At 46.2% G+C, this 19973-nt stretch overlaps 1 protein-coding gene across 1 annotated transcript in view; it reads right to left on the bottom strand.

The window, feature by feature from the left end:
- Positions 1–13081, bottom strand: part of LOC144172284 (SEC14 domain and spectrin repeat-containing protein 1-B-like) — a 55247-nt gene extending 42166 nt beyond the window's left edge. The window contains exons 1-7 of the mRNA XM_077701032.1: positions 12841–13081; positions 12418–12501; positions 11975–12034; positions 9361–9469; positions 7456–7546; positions 2248–2343; positions 749–862 (exon numbers count right to left, since the gene is read on the bottom strand). Coding sequence (XP_077557158.1) covers positions 749–862; positions 2248–2343; positions 7456–7546; positions 9361–9469; positions 11975–12034; positions 12418–12501; positions 12841–12892 — 606 coding nt within the window. The 5' untranslated portion in view covers positions 12893–13081. The remainder of the gene's footprint in view (positions 1–748; positions 863–2247; positions 2344–7455; positions 7547–9360; positions 9470–11974; positions 12035–12417; positions 12502–12840) is intronic.
- Positions 13082–19973: the final 6892 nt, after the last annotated feature.

Genomic DNA, 19973 nt, shown 5'->3' with positions numbered 1-19973 from the left:
CTGATTTCAAATATGCCATTATTTTTTCAGTTGGTCAATTATTTCTCAAGATAATTAGAGATAATTAGCCATGTTTGGAGGAACAATAGACAAAACACTGCTAGTCACAGAACTGTAATCTTTATATTTGCCAATGCTATGAACCCTGGTGAGTGCAATAATTAAAGCAGTTTTTTGATGCACCGCTTAGGACTGATTTTACAGCTCATTAAACTTCACTGTTTTAAATGGGCACTCAAAATGGTTCCTTACCACTGGTGCCACCAAAGTATAATGAGCTGTAAGATTAGTTGCAAGGGGTGCTTCAAAAAACCGATTCACTTATTGCACTCACCAGGGTTCATTGTACTATTGGAAAATATAAAGATTACAGTGCTGTGACTAGCAGTGTTTTGTCTATTGTTCCTCCAAACATGGCTAATTATCTCAATTATCCAAAAATGGCTAATTATCTCTAATTATCTTGGCAACTAATTGACTGACTCAAAAATAATACCATTTTTGAAATCAGCAAAAAAAAAAGCAGCAACACTGACAAGTTTCAGAGTTTACTTAACAATTAAAGGAAGCTGTTTTAACAGCAGTGTCCCCCCTTAAAAGCCACATGAGCACGTGTGCACTAAAAAACAGCCGCAACAAATTTACTGAATCCCAGCCCGCACCTAACTGGAATATACAAGTGTTCGTTGTAGCCTACATGTGCAGTTTTGGAGACGTTCAAACTGCCAACGATTACGAGTTCACTAACCAACTGCCTGCTGAGCCAGTCGAGGTGGTCGTACTGCAAGGTGCCGCCGAATTCCGGTGCCAGCTGAAGTGGACTGACCAGCTTGAACAATTTTGCTTGGGTCACAATCTTCACCTGCAATGAGAAAAAAAGTGAAGAAAAGATGTTGCAGCTATACCAAATCACACGACAATGCTGCAGCTTTGGATTACAGATCACTGAGGACATTCAGCACTCTACACTATTCATGTTTGTATGCAGGCAAGTCAAGTAAGTCCACAAACTTGCTGAGATGGAGTGTTTGATCATTGCCCTTTGTTTCGTAATGAACACAATCAATCGCCCCCCCCCCAAAAAAAATGAAACTACACTTGAACCCCTTTATAAGATACATGTACCAGGGAGCAGTATCTGTCTCTTATACGAGATGTCTCTTATAAGCAGGGAACCATGTTTTCCCTTACTAATCAGACCCTAGTTCAATGTGGGCACCGTACGACTAAACTAAGCTCAAAAGTACGCTAGAGCTTGTTGCAAAAGATTCATTCTAGTTTATGTTTCACCCCGAGAATTTATGAAATAGTTCTGAATCTTTGTTTGCTTCATGACTATATTTACACTGTTTTTTACAACAGCTTCTACAAGCGTTCTCTTCTCTCACTGTTTACGGAAGATTAATCACAGACGTCGAGTTCACAAGCCTGAAGAACAGCCAGAGCGCACAGCTCCTTCTTCCGCTGTGTGCTCAGGCTATTCATTATGCTTGCAGGACTCAACATCTGCGATGCTTCTTGATTGGGAGCTACACGATAGGGAGAGCCCATTGGCACTCCCGGTATTCTTGGCTGGCTCCAACGCCCACATGCACTGTCCCACTCGTACGCATGGCGGTAAGCTTTAACTACTTCTGTACGTTGCATTTCCATTGGCAAGGTTCCTCGTCGCCGTTTCATAGCTGACTGAACCACACCACTGTGTGTTTGCTGAAGTTATAATAAATGGCGACTGTGGGCGTCGGTCGTCCCCCTGTGTTTCCACAATGGAAGCAACTACAGTTAGTGACAGGAGGCACTGCATCTGAAGTTAAAAGGTCTGTTAGAAGTGAGATTGTTTACCAAAATTCAAGGTTAACTTGTCCTTTATAACCAACTATCTTCTACATCTGATGTCTGTTATAAAAGAGGTCAAATTAATGGGAAACAAAGATCGGCCATCCATGTGGGTGAATAGTGCCTCTTATACCCAATTATTTCTTACATACATGCCTTTTATAACGAGTTTCAACTGTAGAAGAATGTGCCTAGACTGCAACATATCTTGGCTTGCATAATATTGGCAGTAAACGAAGACATCAAATATTTTGTGGCATTTGATGTTGAAGCTATGAACCGCAACAAATTAAGCTATGCACACACTTTGAAGGCTTTGTCAAGAAATGTTATTACAATGAGAATAAAAAGCAGATGTTGGGAGACGTTGCCTTTGAGGTGCACTCAGAGGAGCCACACGAGTTCACTCACCAGTGATGAATGCTTTTCCCGAAAAGAGGATCGGCCGTCCCAGGACTTCTGGGGATGGTAGACTAGGATGGCGCTCAATCTCGACCCCAGTACATCCTGCGTAACAGAAGCCAGCGAGACAAATGAATGGGCTACCTATGATGGCTCTACGATTTTTTTAAGCCGCAAACTGGCTCATCGGGCTAGAATGGAAGACTGGGCAAATACACACATTTTTAAAACAAATAAACAGCGCAAAACAACAACAACAAGAGAGAGAGCATGAACAGAGTGCTGTGTATGTGTGTACTCTCCTCCTTGTGTTCTGATTGATTGATTGTGGGATTTAACGTGCCGATGCAATGCAGGCGATGAAGCGTGCTGTAGCGGTGGGCTCTGGATTAATTTTGACCACCTGGATATCTTTAACGTGCGCCGAAATCTCGTACACCTGGGCATTTTTGCTTTTTGCCTCCATCAATAAAGCGGATGCCGCGGCCAGGAATCGAACCCATGTCCTCGTGTCCTTCTTGTATTCTCTCGTATCAGGCCCTTTACTGGTTTCAATAACCATAAGGCTAGTGATGTCCAAATTTATTAATTAGTTTGCGTTGTTTGTGAGCAAAGAGAATATTTTTTCAACAAAAAAGGTTCATCCCGAGTCACGACCCGCTTTATAGATAACAACCTGCTCACACAGCCAGCACCTACGGGAGCCAGTGCACTGAGATATTGCTAAGAAAAGTCATTGCAATCAGTCAGTTGGTGCTAAATTTAATATTCAACTTCATAGCTTCGCTTCACTAATGGTGCAACCAGCAATTTGTAGTATAAAATGCAGCGTTCAAACCAATCAACTGTACCAATCAGTACTTATGATATCGACTAGTGCCCAGAACATAGTGGTCAGTCCAGATCTGCCAGTTAGCTGCACAAACCTAAACGGAAACAAATAAACCATACTGGTAACATATCCCTATGCTTGACTAGCAGATTTTTTAGCATTTTCAGCCATTCAAATTTCTAGAACTTCTGTTCTATGCTGAGGAGCTTTCTTTTTGCGCGAAGCTTCGTCAGTCTCCATACTAAACTTAAAGGGGCCATTCTAAAGATTGTGTGTTTTATAGTGTCCCCAGTGCTTGTCCAGACGCAAATGACGCTTTATTCACTGAGAAATTAATTTTAGTTAAAATTTTGATTCTCCCACCAAATTGTGTGTTTTCATGACGTCCGCAATGACATCACAAGAACAGGTCTTCAAGCTAAACATAGTGTGCTGCGGAGCCTTGTTTACCGTTAGTCAACCCAGATGGCGCCATCTACAGCGGTGGGCCGTTTTCTGCCTTTGCTTTGTTTTTGACCATATTTGTACCTGGCATTTTTTGTTAAGGTAGAAAATAATCCTTTCGTGAAACATGCTGTTCCCTCGACAAATATGGTCACGTAAGACACCGTGTCCCTTTCGCCAATCAACCAGTGTCGTTTGAGAAAAGCCCAAAGCGCCGCAGTGCTGTGCAGCTAAGTGCACTTTTGTAACTTCCACTGTGTACCCCACCATTCTAACTGCTATAAAAAGAATGTGTCCTAAATTTAAGTGCAAATAGCTCGTTCACCAAGCTTATAAGCCCTGCCTAACTTGCGTTTGCTTTTGCGGGCCTCAGCCAACCGCACAGCTGGGCATATGACATCATAGGTTCTGTTGCGAGAAATGAGCTAGTGGGTTGCATGGCCATTCCATTTTTTCCTAATAATATAGCTTATTTGAGTGATGTGTACGTTAAAAGTGGTGTCAGTATAGTTCTAATAAGGCAATCTTTGAAATGAACCAAGCTTGTGTTTTATCTGCACGGCCCCTTTAACAGGAAGGGCCTGATTTTGTGTAGAAGTAGTCCCAGCACAGCTATTTTATGTGTGACAGTTCTAACCTTTTTGAGCAAAAACAAATTTTTTTTTGCCAATGAAGGGAGCACTGAAGACGTGAACTCCTTCAAGGCTGTTAAATTTTCCTAATAATTGCTACCACGCTTGTAGCAGCTCCCTCGAAGTTACTTTCCAAACCAACAGAAGGCAAAGTTGGCTACGACCGCCTGCCCGTGTAAATGCCTGTGATGAAATCCAGTTCTCTTCAGGTTTTTTTTTTTCTCAGACATTGACATGGCTCATTTAGCACAGTGACGCGGAACTCGTTGCAAAACCGTGCAAAACCTACTGGTTTTGCACGGCTGTACGCAACAACGAACCATCGCTTGCGATAATCTGCTCATTGAAAGTACAGAACAAGGAAGAGCTCTTCGTTTGCACACACAGGCGAGTCCACAGCAGGTGTGCACTCCTCGCGTGGTGAATCGGCAAGGGCTAAGTGCAACGACCCGAGATAAAGGACGAAACAACAGTGACGGCAGACAGAGCGAGTCTGCATCTAGCACACAAATAGCAGATGACAAAGGATGACGAACATTATAACTAAGTCTCAAATGCAGAGCGAGCCAGTGCCATGGCACTGGAAGGAACTAAAAAGACACACAAGCAAACAAAAATTTGGTGCACGGCATCGCTGAGCAAGGGCACTTCTGCTTTCAAAACTGCCGTGTGACGTGCAGATGAACAGTATTCAAGTGTTCCCAAGGTGGCACTGCAGTATGCAAATATTTCTGGAAATGAGTTAATAATAATAAAAATAAATAACCCACATCTGTCCGTTACCGTATTTTCACGCGTATAATTTGCCCCTGGATATAATCCGCAACCCCACTTTCAGCCCGCTGCAATAAAAAAAAAAGAAAGGTCCTTGCGTATTGCTCGCACATTTGATAGAAGAAAGGCTGCACCAAAGCTACTGCTCAAGCAACACACCACATGCTACGCAGACAGAAAAAGCGTATATTTAGCAAGTAGAATACACTGACTGCAAGGCGAAAGTCATAATTCACTAATAAAATTAAGTTGTTACAGTGCACTCGTCCTTGTTTTTTCTTCCTTGTATGTTTTGCACAATCACTGCCATGGAAGGCTTAGTGTTACTGTATAGGAGCTTTACGGCACAACCCACCTCACCGTGAAGCTACACTAAAAAAAAAAAGTGTATTATTCGCATTGCTACCTACTTTGCCACGGAAATTTTCACATATTTGGTGCATGTTATACCCGCAAAAATACAGTACTGGCTTCTACAGTCCCCTCTTTGACACATCCCCCTTTCCTCAGCTAAATTAAAATACAAACGGTGGTACTTCAAATATAAAGCTTCTGGTATGGTTACCTTACTTACAAATCCACTTTAAAATATGTATTAATGTTTTTGAAAAAAAAAAAAAAAACGCCTACCAGTCACAACTTGTTACTGTCAAACACTTGGAGATTCGAAACAAGAAACTCTAGATTGATGAGAGCCTCCAATAACGTAATAATCCGTCAAATATTTTGGGAAAAAAAGAAAGGCTTTGTATATGTGTCCAGTTAACATACTCGATAATGTAGCAGATAACAGTGCTGGCTAAAATATTTAAGACTTGTTGCAATGAAAGGTGCATTTTCCGCTGTTGTTTGCTTGCTTCATGTAAAGCCAACTGAAGTGATCTTTTAGTCCAGTACTTGCACTCAATGCATCTGAATTTACGGTATACCGTAATTTCCGGTCTATAAGTCGCACACCCTCAAAATGACAGTTTTTCTAAAAAAAAAACCCTATATAAGTCGCACCGTTGTATAAGACGCACCGGTATATAAGACGCACTTGTTAATTAGGTAAACTAATAGTGAATCAGATCGTTAGAAAGTGCGGTGAAAGTACATGGTTGCGGCGGCCGCCGCCTATTAACGCATCCCCTTGTAAGCAGGGCTAGACACGGGCATATAACATCCAAAGTCTGGACATAACTAACTTCTCAAAAATGGTTTATGGATACCCCATATGTCATGTACTTACAGCCGGCGTTTAGGCAAAACCATCGAAATCTTTTTCCTCAGACTCGCTAACAAATAATTCAGTATCTTCAGTGGGAGTTCCACCGGTGCATCACTGTTGTCCTCCGACTCCCTGACGTCTTCTTCGCCTACATCGTTACCACTCGCGGACCGAATTACTCCGGCCTTTATCAACCCGGCTACAACTGTTTTTGTAGAAATGGAGTCCCAAGAGTCGGAGACCCATTTCGCCACCTCTCCAAACGTCGCGCGTCTCTTGTGTGCTGTCGTAAATCAGCGCAATAAAGGTGTCATGGCGGACGGAAGTGACGCGACGGGAAGTGGCACGAAAATCAAGGCTTATCTCCAAGCTGTCATTTTAAAAATTAGCAGCACATTTACCTCCTTCAGAGTAACTGTCTGTAATAATTCATGAGCTGCATTTTGTTTTTGCAACCCAGTTTGATGTTACTTTGAATTTATTCTGAACTGTAGTTACTGCGCGTAGCCGAAAGTGGCGCGTGGTTGTCGCAGGCCATTATCATTCTTTTTGACTAGAAAGAGCTGCAAATTCTTTGGTGCAATGTCCCGAAGCAACATATGGGCTATGAGAAATGCCGTACCCGTAGACTTGAGATTGATTTACACCATAGAGCTGTGTCTCAACGTGCACTGGCCACGCGCGGCCGCCGCGAACCAGATTTATTCCATACACAAGTCGCACCGGTCGATAAGACACACCAACGAAAATTTCAGAAAAAAAACGCGACTTATACACCGGAAAATACGGTACCTGAATAGCCAACTAACAGCCACTAGTAGCCAACTAAGAAGAGGTCAACAAGTAACAGACTTAGGTGTGCCGTGCATGTCTGTCTCTCTGTCTGTACATATACCGCATTGGGATGATGGATAATATCAAATGATGGCATATGTAATTTGAATCATATTATTTGGCTACAACGACAGTTTGCTGCATGTCATATGAGTGTTACACAAACACACATCACGTGCTTAGTGTCTAGCAGCTACAACACACTAAACAATGCACTGAAAAAGTTAAACTAGCATCAGTTACACATCTCTGTGCCCATTTTAACGTTACACTCGCACACAACCTGCATGTTTTTCGTCAAAAAAAGTCTTGAACTGAATTTGTCGACAACTTCCCTTGTCCAGTTTACTAGGTGGTGTATCCTTTTGTAGTAGCCCAACTTGGCCCACTTAACGCTGACACCAAATTACCAATTAGCACGTCTCTTCTTCCCCTCAGGATAACATCCTAGTAAGAAGAAAAGGATGACAAGGACTACGCAGATCTCTCACCTGTAGTGCTGACTTGACACTCTCAAGCCTGCCGCCCCATGCCCCGTCCCCTTGAATCACAGCAGTTATTCTTCCATCATCATCATCCTCACTGGCCAGGCAGCGATGCAAAAAACAAAAAGAAAAAGTCTCGATACAACTTCAAAGTTTAACAGCGGTCAGACAAGTGAGCACTGATAAGCTTTCACCACAACATCAAAAACGTATCTGTTGTTGGGTAAAATGCATTTCATGGCCGGGACCAGTTAAATTTGACTGTGCACCTGTCCACGTGCCTCAGCAAATGACATCGTGCACAATTTTCACAGAGTGCGGAACGTTAGAAGTTTACACCTCGTGGACAGTGGTTATGCTTCGATAGGCATGAAACAGCTGCAATGTTTGTTAACACAGCCGCATTTGTAGGCGCTATCCCTACAATTGTGGACGGTTCCCAATTCCACAAAACTTGTATGCGGGGACACACAGTCAGCGTGAAGCGCCTACAGTGGGAACAGCTTCCCTAACACTGACCATTCATTCTTACCTAGCCCTGTAAGCCCTCTGCTGAGTCCTGTGGTTGCTACAACAATGAAAACTAATTTCGAATAACCAGTACACGCACTGCATCGCGTAACAATTTCAGGGAGTATGAGCAGTGGGCGGAAACCCGTCAGTTCAAACTGAAATTAAACATGCAGAAAGCTGAACCTGGGCTATGAGGTACGCTGTAGCGGAGGGCTACGGATTAAAACAGCCACTCCAGGCATACTCGCGATCAAATGTAGACTAATCCGATTAACAGTTGCCTGGGTTACAAAGTTTTTTGTCCTTTGAATTAATTAAAAGTTGCACGGGGCTCTTATTAAAAGACCACAACAGTAAATACCTTGTTTGAAAATTTCAGCTGTCGGTACGTAGAACAAAATAAAGATCACACGGCCTTGCAAAGTGAGATGCAACAGACTGGAAGCTTGCAAGCCCTGACAAAACGCAACTTTGCAGTTGAATAACTGCTTACACAAATGGACAAACAGGGGAACAAAAAATGATGAAGTACCAACAGCAGAAGAATTGAAAAAAAATAACAGCTCTTTCGCTACTGTAATCATGGATATTGGGTTCTGATCGATTTTGATTTGATTATGGGGTTTAACACGCCGGCATTACGCAGGCAGTGTGACGCATGCCATAGTGGAGACCGCCGGATTAATTTTGACCACCTGGGGATCTTTAACGTGCGCCGAAATCACGACCACACGGGCATTTTTGCTTTTCGCCTCCATCAGAAAAGTAGCTCCCACAGGACAATATTTAGCTGTGCACAGCGAATTATTATACAGATCTGATAAGACACATACACATAACTTCCTTAAAATAAATTATAAATTAATTGTCATATCATTTGCTTTGGTATAGTTTTTACGAAATGAAATTTACAGCCGTTTACTGTGACCATACTCTCTCCGTAGATAGCTATGAATTTCGAGAAGACGGATATTCTCTAAAGTTTACAACTTCACTATGAGCTACCGTATTTATTCGAATCTAAGCTGACAGTTTTTTTGAAATACTGATATATCAAACTCAAGGGTCAGCTTGGATTCGAGGATTTTGAAACACGCGCCAATTTCCAAGTGAAATTGAGAGAAGTGGCGCACAGCTAGCGCCACCCAGAAAAGAAAGTATTGTAGCCATTACTAGACGAGCCATTAGCCACTTAGGGGCTGGGGGGCGATGCCGCCATTTTGAACTGTGTGGACAGAGGCCTGCGTGCGGTGTGGGGTTTGGTTTTGACAGCGCAATGGCACAAAACAAGCGGTGCCATTATAGTGCCGCTTTTAAAAGAAAAGTTGTTTTGGTCAGAACCCACAATATTGGTCAGAACTCAGCGCAAGAAAGCTTTGTTGCAAAAGAGGGGCTCACTCCATAAGACCCCTAAGGTAGAGTAGCGTTTCCTGGAAGTCTTGCAACATGAAGTCATCGCACGGCGCGGGCACGCAAAGCAACGTGCAGCCATTCTTGTCCACTCCACCTGCATTGGAACATTTGGAGTGATCACCACACCGAAAGCCATAGAACCAGCATATGCATAGGGTTGTTCGCTTTCGGGTAAAATCCGATTTAACCCGATTCTTACACCCCGAATATTTTTCATAACCGGTTTGAACCCGATTTCTCCCCGACTGGATTTTGACAAAGTAGCGATCTGCACAACCGTGCAATGACGGTCTGATGCTCTCAACCAGTACTTGCTGGAACCTAGCCCCAGAAACACAGCTTCCAAACTCATTGAGTATTGGCATGACTCTACCGCTCTCTATTCCGACCAGGCTAGCAAAAACGCTGCACTGACATTGTTGGGCCTAGCTATTGGAAGCTGTGTTGCTGAGATAACTTTCTCCAAGTTGAGATACGCTCAACGACCAGACAGGTCTCGAATTAAGACCGACTCATTGAAGGATGGAGATAATAATGGATGCAAACGAGGATGAGTGAAATATCGATAACCAGCTTTTCGTGGATAAAATGTTTCATTTCTTAAAAGTTCTCGATGCCCTTTCCTGTCGTCATTACTGATTCATTTCCAGACAAATGCCAAATTTCGGGGAGCATTTGCTGAAAAACCCTGATGCCCCCCCCCCAATTACCACCTTGAAACAAACACCAATTTAAATGAGTTAAGAAGCTCGCGCTACCTTCGAAAATGTACGTTTAAGCTGAAAAAATTTCAATTTCAGAATGGTTTTACGAAAGACCTTATTTCTCCCCAATTATCAGTTTTTTAAGAAACAGGACCCTATTTTTAACCCACGATTTCAAACAAAATATAAAACCCAAAAACGAACAACCCTTTGTAAACAGGTACGAAGCAAACCAACGGCAACAGTACCAACAAAACGAGCATTTCTAGATTATATTGCGAGTTCAAAATGACAAGCCCCACATAAAATCTTCGCACACTTATGTCAGGCTTCGAAATGAACAAAATGCCTCATCCAAAGGCCCACGGTCAGGGACCAAGACCATGCGTCTCTCGGTGCATTGTTGTTAACAACAGCGCTGCCCGAATGTTGGCAGTCACACGAAAAACCCGAAAAAGAAGCATCTTGCCTCAATCCCTGCAGTTTCTCGCTTCCCTTTTTTCTGCAATTTGTCACTGTCATGTCAGCCTGACTCAGAGACATTGTTTTGAAAACAGAAATGAAAGCCAGCTGCGTATATTGGTGTTGTGCCAAACAAAACAAACGAGTAAAGGAGGATGTTTGAAGCTGCTTTCAAAATTCAACAACTGTAGCTAAAGGGGGGGGGGGGGGGGGTCTAGGGTCACTATTCAAAACAAACACTGCACTTCCTACATTCCACTACAATGAGCAAGGTTTGTAATACTCTATCCTTGTACGGAACCTAAATGAGCGTACTAGATTCAAGAAGAAATTGTTGATAACAGTTTGCGATAAAAGATAACACACCACACTTGAGAAACAGCATAACAATCGGACTTTTCTCTGTTTCGACAAACTTTATGTGCCTTCTTTTTGGGTGATGATGCCGCATGATTGATTAATTGTCGGGTTTTGATACTTTTGCGTGTGCGTGGTTTTTGCTGTGTTTTGTTGGTTCTGTTGGTTTACTTTTAAATACTGTTATCAAATCATTCACAAAGTCAGTCACCATTTTTTTTTATGTTTTTGCCGCATTTGTGTCAACTTACGTTCTGTAACCCACTCCCCTCTACAATGCAAAAGCGATTGAGGGTATGTCAAATAAATAAATAAACTAAACTGCTACGTGAAAAATTCATTCTTGCCCAGTAACGCAATGTATCACACTTTGTGTTGTACAAAGTGAAAGAAAAGTCCGCCAATCTCCTGCACACCCCCGTTACACTCGTGCCATTTGAAGCCCCTTAACTGGCTCGCAACACAAGAGAGGCCATCTTCCTATCCTTATTTGTGCAGCCATTTCTACAAGCACCAAGGTATTCTTATCTGTCAACTGCGTCACGGGTATTTCTTTATCCACGCCATCACACCTGTGCGTTCGGCAAAACTCGAACGCTTTCAAGATTGCACTCGTGCAAAAACAAAAATTGCATGCAAGCCTGAGTACGTCGTAACAAATACTACACAGCGGTGTAGCGATGTACTGACCTCAGCTTTGGATGCACTTCCGCATGTTGTTGCTTACGTCTGGCATTCCTCAAATCCTATACGAAGCAGTAACCTTTCAGCGTAGCTAGATACGGATTAATCATTCTCACATCCTACGCCTAGCTTTGCCTACAGCACACCAGTGTTGTTATAAATACTACAACAGCTGCGTAGCTTCGCTCAGCTTACAGCAAGCTGCCTCAGCGAGTGCACCGTTATGGCCAAATAAGAAACAAACTGCACACTTCGGGCATAAGCAATATTTACGGCTGTACAACTTCTTTTTTTTTCTGAATGCTTAGACGACTATGACATGCTTATATGTCATATCACAAGCGGTAAACAGGCATGCAAAAAAGGACAAACGGCCCTTGATAACAGCATACCTGACAGAAATGCCAATTGTTTCTTCAACACTTCCACGATGTCGGCAGCTTGGGGCACTCCTGAAAAGTAATGTGGTTTAAACATCCCTTGATTCGAGAGTTTCTAGCGAAGATGTGCAGTGAGGCTGCAGGCGTTTAAACTGCGTTTTCAGTCAACTACAACATATGGCTCAGCTTTATATACCCCCTTTCCCCCTCCACACACACAATAAAAATAGAAACAACGTTAGAGGAAAGTTTTCCGGCTCGTTGCAAAACTAAATGCTGTAAAGAATTCCGGCCGACGTAATTTGTTTAGATTGCAGAGTAAGTTCAACTCTCTGACACCGCGGTTCTTGAACTGCGAGTTCAAGCAAACACTTTAGATCAGCTGCTCATACGGAAACCGCAACGCTGCACTGAAAGCAAATGTTTACGCACGTGCGTTGAACTCGTCAACTTACTCGCTCGGCTCCTCTTCAAATCGCCATTGCTGCAAGTCCGCTCAGAGAGCCTCTTTTCCAAGGTTTTGGGCATCTTGATGCAAACTACGAAAGAGGAAACAAAACCGGTACCCGTCGCGGTTAACCGTCCATCTCCGCACATTTACAAAATACCACGCATTAAAACAAGGCAAACTGAACGCTTGTCGCCGGTTACAAGCTCGAGCTGGTATCGAACTGAAAACGGTAACGATCTCGATTTCTTTTCACGCCGGTTTCGGATGTCGGGGGAACCGACGGTGAGACGTCCCCCTTGACGCCCGATAACTACGAGGAAAAGTGGCCGACAATTCCGTCCAGACGAATAAAGTCTGGCAGAAGCGAGTAAAGCGGGGATGCGGCGCTGTCAATAAGGGCCAGTGAACATGGACACGACGCGATCACCTGTTGCACGCGGCCTCGGCTGGGAGAAGTGTTGAGCCAAGCCGTCACGCATCCGTTGCCGACAAGTGCCCCCCGGCTGGGCCGTTGTTTGGCCGCAAGGTCATATCAATAACGCAGGCGGCGACGACAGGGCACGCTCGAGACGGTAGCTGACGATATCCCGCCGGCCCGACGGAGGCACCCATTGCATGCACAATGCGTCACGCCTGGTGGTCACATGGCCGCCGCCGCCGCCGCTGCCAGCTGACCAAAAATACATGCAAAAATCGCAGAAAAAAAAGAAGAAAAGAAAGCGAGAAAGCTGATGTCTACATCGCTGGCAGTGCTTGTAAAAGAACTGCCTCTCAGTTTCGGTTTCGGTTACATGGTTGCTAACAAGCAAAAGTTTTTACTTGGCCATGAAACGTGCTTCATCGATGTGTAGCAATTCAGCATAGCTTATTACAGCTAAATAATGAACAGCGAAATCATAAGATGGGACAAAATTATTCGAACAGCGGACTAAAATAATTTAGGGCGACCTCAGGTGTGCAGAGCGTTTCAGTTGGTTAATTAATTGAGGTCGGTTGATTGTTTGGAATTTCGAATTCAAGTAATTTGTTTGATTGGCACCGTTTATATTAGTGTACGCCCACACAGGCATAGAATTTAATAATGAAAGATAGGGAACTTCAGCTCACAAATGTGCGCCAAATTATAGCATCAAGTCATATATTGATCCGCCTGCTGCTATTGCTGTTGATTGTAATAAATGTAACCTATTTATTTGGTTAGTTGTTCATAAATCCTTGGCCGATACCCACATGTGTATGCTTAAAGGAGTACTGACACGAAATTTCAAAGCTGAGATAACTATGTAAAACGCTTCCTTTCTACCAGGAGATATCTCCCAGCAAGTTTCAACAGCAACCGTTCAGCGAAACATATTTAAAATCCATTTTAATCTTCGCCCGCACGAGAAAGCCCAGAGCGGGCCGACGTGACATCATCTGCTACGTGCCCCAAACTGCCGACGTCGGGGCTCCCGTGACGAAGCCGACGCGCTGGCTGTGGTTGGCGCGCGCTGCTCGGGCGTGTGTACACGTCATGGTTTTGGGACTGACGTCATGCTGCCCGGGCCTGTGGGGACGGCGAAGACCTCGGCCGGTCTGGGCGCGCGCGTGCGCTCGCTCACGCGCGCTTCCAGAGAGGCAGCGATACGGCAAGAATGGTGACGCCATGTGATACATGCTGTCATGGCGGCCGCTCGGCGTTTTTTTGTCGAAACCGAAACTGGCACGAATAAACGACGCCGTAAATGAATGTTTACGCTGCGCTCGACCGTCTAATCTGTCATTCTATGATTAGTGGGCTGGTAGGCACGCATAGCAACGAAAAAAACGTAACATAAAAATTTCGTGTCAGTACTCCTTTAAGAGCATGAACTTGTACAACATTGTTCGTATGAAAACACCTCAACAATATGCATACCAGAATTCACCGTAGAACTAGACAAACCATTGTCTAAGGAAGAAAGATACCCTGGATTTTCAGAGGAGGTGCTGCCGAACGTATTCAGACGCCGGGCTTTAGAAGGCACCGGATACCATCCGCGAAGAGGACGGTGCACGTTGTCCGATCTTTGAACCATTTGTACGTCCGCCATTATGGTGACCGGTCGGCACCGCTACAGAGTCTGTGAACGCACCTTCCGATGCTTCACTTCTTCCTTAACCATCGCTTGAACAGTTTCAAACGGCGTAGTCAACTCCTCAGCTAGCTAGCGCAAGTTCCGACGACAGCCTACAACAATCCCAGCGATGACTTTGTGTGTCGCAGAAACATAAACTGGGGCCGGCCGCGGGTATCTTCAGTTTTTTCACATTTCTCTGCAGAAGCAATAGCATCCATTCAGTCATCGTTGTCTTCGACGCGTACACTTACCCCTGTACAGAGCATGCATGCATTATGAGAAGAGAATGAATGAATGAATGAAACAACGTTTATTCCACGTTATAATGTGCCGAAGGCAATGCGGTGGAAGGGACTACGGTGTTATAGCAGAGGGAAATGGTAGGGTTGCCTCCGTTTTATTAACGGACGTTTATGAGGCAGCTAAGTGGGGGCCGCTTGAATCTTGTGGCTGTCGAGGAGCCGATCACCAACCGGTGGCGCCACCGGGTCTTGAAGGAACAGAAGGATTGCTCGCCAGAGCTCGGTGGCTCGTTCCGGAGGCTTGGGATCCGGACAGGCCCATGTCCGGAGAGAAGAAGGCCAGGGTCCTCCCCATTTTATGGTGGCCACGGCACGAAGCCTAGCTGGAATGTAGAGGGGCACTCCCAACACAGGTGGTCTAGATCAGCGCGGCAGTTACACCTGGAGTAGGTGCCAGTTACAGCCGGTGATGTGTCACGTGAAAATGGTTGAGCAAAAAAGGAGTAAGGAGTGTGCCTGTCTGAATTCTCCGAAGCAGGGCAGACTCTCGCCGTGTGAATACCTTCGAGGGGAGCGGCGGTATCAAGAGTGAATTACCAACTGCTGTGAGATAAACCGCACGTTGTTGTTTGGTCAAATGCTTGTCTGCTGTCGGATCTGCTAGCTCGCGTGTGGTAGCTAGGAGAGGAAAAGGAGTATCGGAGGCTCTGGCTAGCGCGGTGTAAAGATGAGCGCGTGCTAATATATGAGTCTTCTCGTTTCCGGGTATACCACAATGCGCGGGGAACCAGAGGATGGTAACATCGTGACCGCGTTCACGGAGTAGGCAGGCCTGGTGCCGGATCTCCTGCAGTACATGATCTGTGTAAAGAACATTAGCGGATGCCCGATGGGCAGCCTGAGAATCAGTGTACACACGATGGTGAACGGGGTAGTTTCGAGGGCCCACTCCGAATAATCTATAGAATGGCCATTAACTAGCTGCTCGGTGCTCTACATCGCCTCTGTTGATACATGATGACGTCGATCGGTTCTGACATCCATTTGTCTGGTCGTACCAAGCAGTGGCATAGCAAGTGTTGCTGGTACCATCTACCGGAAGTGCAGCGTCCGTGCGTTCAGTCAAGGGGAGAGAGCTCGTAGCCTTAGCATGCCTCTTGGCATAGGCAAGGCGCCGCACTCGCTGAGTAGGGTCCATACTAAGCGGAAGTGGCTTGCCATCGGTGAGTGCAGTGACTTCCCACGGCGGTGTTTTGTTGGGCAGAGTGGGCAATGTGTGGATGCCATACCCGAGGAGCATGAGCGTGTATCGCCCGGCATTAGTCGAAGCCTCGTCTCCTGCGTACGGATGTGCATGTCGACGAGCTCAGAAAGGTTGTTGAGCTTGCTACAGCCCTTGAGCGCATCGAGGCGTGTGTACCTTGGAAGTCCAGTAACAATGCGTGCTAACAAGCAAAGGTTTTTACTTGGCCATGTAACGTGCACCATCGATGTGTAGCAGTTCAGCATAGCTTATTTGAGTTAAATAATGAACAGCGAAATCATAAGATGGGACAAAATTATTCGAATAGCGGACTAAAATAATTTAGGGCCACCTCAGGTGTGCAGAGCGTTTCGGCCTCGAGCCGATCGAGCGCGAGCATTTGCGTGCGGTTGACCGGATGCTACGGCAGTCCATGCATGATACGGGAGACCAGAAAAGCTTGAGCAAACTGTCGCATTTTCACGTTCGTTTACTCCACGAGTGCGGTTCGAGTTTGAGACGAGTGCGGTTAGAGATAGGGCTGCTCGACCAGTTGGTAACCAGATCAGCGCTCGCCAGTCCACCATGTGCTGTGAGTGCATGGCGCCCTACTCTAACCGCGGCGGCCATGAAATCTTGGTCGCTTGTACTGTGGTATGCGCTTGTTACAATAAGTGCAACATAATCGAGATCCTTATGCCGGTCTGTGTGACTTACGCGCCTCGTGTACTATGAGACCGCATACATCGGGAATGCCATAATGCCGCGTTTTAGGTCAGCTTTTTTCGTGTTTCGCTACCTCGGTCCATCCAATTCACGCCCCTTTCCATCGATGTCGCAGCAAGGACAATTGCAACACAGCCTGTGTGGCGCTTAGCTGAGCTACAATCGTTGCTGCATGAATAGACGGCACAAATGGGGCGGGTGATGGCCTGGTGTAACGTAATTTATTTGTGCCAAAGTCGGGTCCCATGCATGGATGGTGGGAGAGAGAAGAAAAAAGAAAGGAAAGGCCGGGAGGTCAACCAGGTGTAGAACCCGGTTTGCTACCCTTCACTGGGGGAATGGGACTCAGGGAATAAAAAGGGGGGAGAAGAGGAAGAGATACGAGTGGGAAAGCGCGCACTCTAGTCCCGTTTCGGGCACTATAGTCTTTCAAGCAAGTTCGTTTCACTCAGGAAACGTAAAAGGGCTTTCGTCGCCTTCTGCGAGGTCGATGGTGAAGACCGATGACTAAGAATAGTTTCCACCGTAAATGGTCCATTGTCCAATCGGCTCAGCGCGGTGGCAAGCCTACCTATCCCTTTATCACTCCCTTTCTCCTCTCTAATCTTTATATACCCCTCCTCCCCCCCCCCCCCCCCCCCCCGCACTGGGTTGTATGCAGGTGAGCCCCCAGCTGGGCTCAATAATATCCCCAGTGCATCTCCTTTCCTTTTCTCTTGAACCACTTAGTAGTAGTAGGCAAGCACGCTCCTCTCCGACGAGTAATCGGGGCAGCGTCACAGCACATGTTCTATAGTCTCTTCCGCCCCGCAGGCGTCACAGTGGGCGCTGCTGGCCATCCCGATGAGGAAGGAGTAGGCTTTCGTGAAGGTCACTCCCAACCAAAGTCTACAAAGTAAAGTTGACTGGGGTCGGGACAGCCCACACGGAATACGGCGCTGAAGAAGGGGATCCTGAATATACAGACGGGGGTTCGAAAAGTCCGGTGTGTTCCATTGCTGCATGGTAATCTTGCGTGCAAGGGAGCGAAGCGTCCTGGCGGCATCGGTCCTTGAAAGCGGAAGTAGAATGGTGCGGTCGCTCTCATGGCCTGTACGGGCAGCTTCATCAGCCAGCACGTTACCGATGACTCCACAGTGACTTGGAAGCCACTGGAAAATTACGTCATGACCGGGTGTGATGGCTTGATGGAATTTTTCTCTTATCTCTGTCACCAGTTGGTGTAGGGGGCCGTAGAGCAGGGCTGCGCGTAAGCTCTGTAAGGCAGCCTTGGAATCCGAAAAGATCGCCCAATTTTGAGGAGTAGCTCCGATGATATGATCAAGAGCCTCACGAATGGCTGCAAGTTCTGTAGCTGTCGAGCTCGTGGTATGGCCAATACGGAATCGAGTTGTTGCAAAATCTGCTGGCACAAACACTGCACCTGCCGAACTGGATGACGTTACTGAGCCATCTGTGTACACATGTTTCCGGTCGTTGTACCGTTCATGCAGTAACAGCAGCGTAAGCTGTTGAAGGGCCAATGATGACAAGTCGGCTTTTTTTCGAATTCCCGGAACACTGAGACGAATCTCAGGTTGTGCCAGGCATAACAACGGTGAGGTCGGTGTTGCCGCAGGGGCGTACCTTGAAGGGATTCCAGCCCTGTGCGTTGTGATAATGGCTGAAAAAGTAGATCGTGGTCTACTTCGAGGAAGCTGCGCCAGATGGTGAGAAGACAGCCTCGTGAGGAGCCTGATGTACAGGCGTAGTGCTTCAGTAGCCACGTACGTTGCTATTGGGTGTTCGTGTGCGATGCAGATGGTGCCCACTGTTGATGCACAACGCGGCAAACCAAGACACGTGCGCAGAGCCCGTGCTTGGACGCTCTGTATTTCCCGCAGGTTAGTGGTAGAAGTGTTGGAAATTGCTGGCAAGCTGTAACGCAAGGCGCCTAAAAAAAGTGCGGAGTACAGTTGCAGCATTCTTCTTACCGATGTTCCCCACGTCTTTCCAGCAAGAAATCTGAATATCTAGGCAATGGTGGTAAGTTTCTTCTTAAGGAAAGACACATGTGCGCTCCAGGAAATGTCCCTGTCGATGATTACACCAAGAAATTTGTGATGCCTGGAGTAGGGAACCAACCTCCCATTGATCTTGATGGAATATCGAAACATGGGCTTGCGGGTAAATGCAACCAGCGCGCACTTGTCACCCGAGATACTCAGACCTTGTTGCCGCAGGTAAGATCGCGTTACATTGGCCGCCTTTTGAAGTCGTGCCCGTAGCTGTGGTCGGTTGACCCCCGAAGCCCAGAGGCAAATGTCGTCGGCATAAATGGAGACGCAGACATTCTTGGGGAGAGCGTGCACAAGTCTGACGATCGCTAGGTTGAAAAGCGTTGGACTTAGCACCGCACCTTGAGGAACACCACGTTGAACAAAGTGCTGTGATGTCGGGCCATCCTCCGTCATGACATAAAAAGATCTTCCGGACAAGAAGCTTTCTATCCATCGGTAAACTCGCCCACCAAGTCCGAAGTGCTCCAGGGAGTCTAGAATAGCCTCATGAACGACGTTGTCATAGGCGCCCTTAACGTCAAGGAAGAGGGCTGCTGAAATGCGTTGGCGACTTTTTTCTTGCTGTGCAAACGTTACCAAGTCCACCACGCAGTCTATGGAGGAACGCCCGCGCCGAAAACCAGCCATAACTTCAGGGTATATATTGTTATGTTCGAGGTACCACTGCAGCCGCGTGAGTATCATTCTTTCCATAAGCTTGCATAGGCAGCTGGCCAGGGCAATTGGACGGTATGATGGAAGGTCGAGCGGAGATTTGCCAGGTTTGAGTAAGGGGACCAGACGGCTTACTTTCCACTCCGGTGGAACGATGCCATCCATCCACGCCTTGTTAAAGATGTCCAAAAGCGTTTGACGTGCTTGAGGACCGAGGCGGCATAGTGTGGAGTAGGAGATTTCATCGGGACCTGGGGATGAGCTACGCCGGCAGGATGCCAGAACCGCCTCTAACTCTTCCATGGAGAAGAGCACGTCCATGCGTTGATCGCGTGACGTGGGGACTTTACGGATCCTTGCAGATCGATAGCCATCAGTTCTAGAGGCAATCTAAAGCATATCCTCGAAACAACACCAGGCCCTTGGATCCTCACCGGTGATTTTAATGCCCACCACCCGCTTTGGGGAAGCTCCAAGACAGTGATTTCCCTACACCCCCCTAGGGGGTGTGTAGACCCCCCCTAGTTTTTCTGGAC

This window comes from Haemaphysalis longicornis, unplaced genomic scaffold, assembly GCF_048455015.1.
Source record: "Haemaphysalis longicornis isolate Haplotype H1 unplaced genomic scaffold, Haemaphysalis longicornis Haplotype H1 scaffold_20, whole genome shotgun sequence".
NCBI lineage: Eukaryota > Metazoa > Arthropoda > Arachnida > Ixodida > Ixodidae > Haemaphysalis > Haemaphysalis longicornis.
Note: the sequence above shows the minus strand (reverse complement) of the source record. Positions and strands in the feature narration are given on the sequence as shown.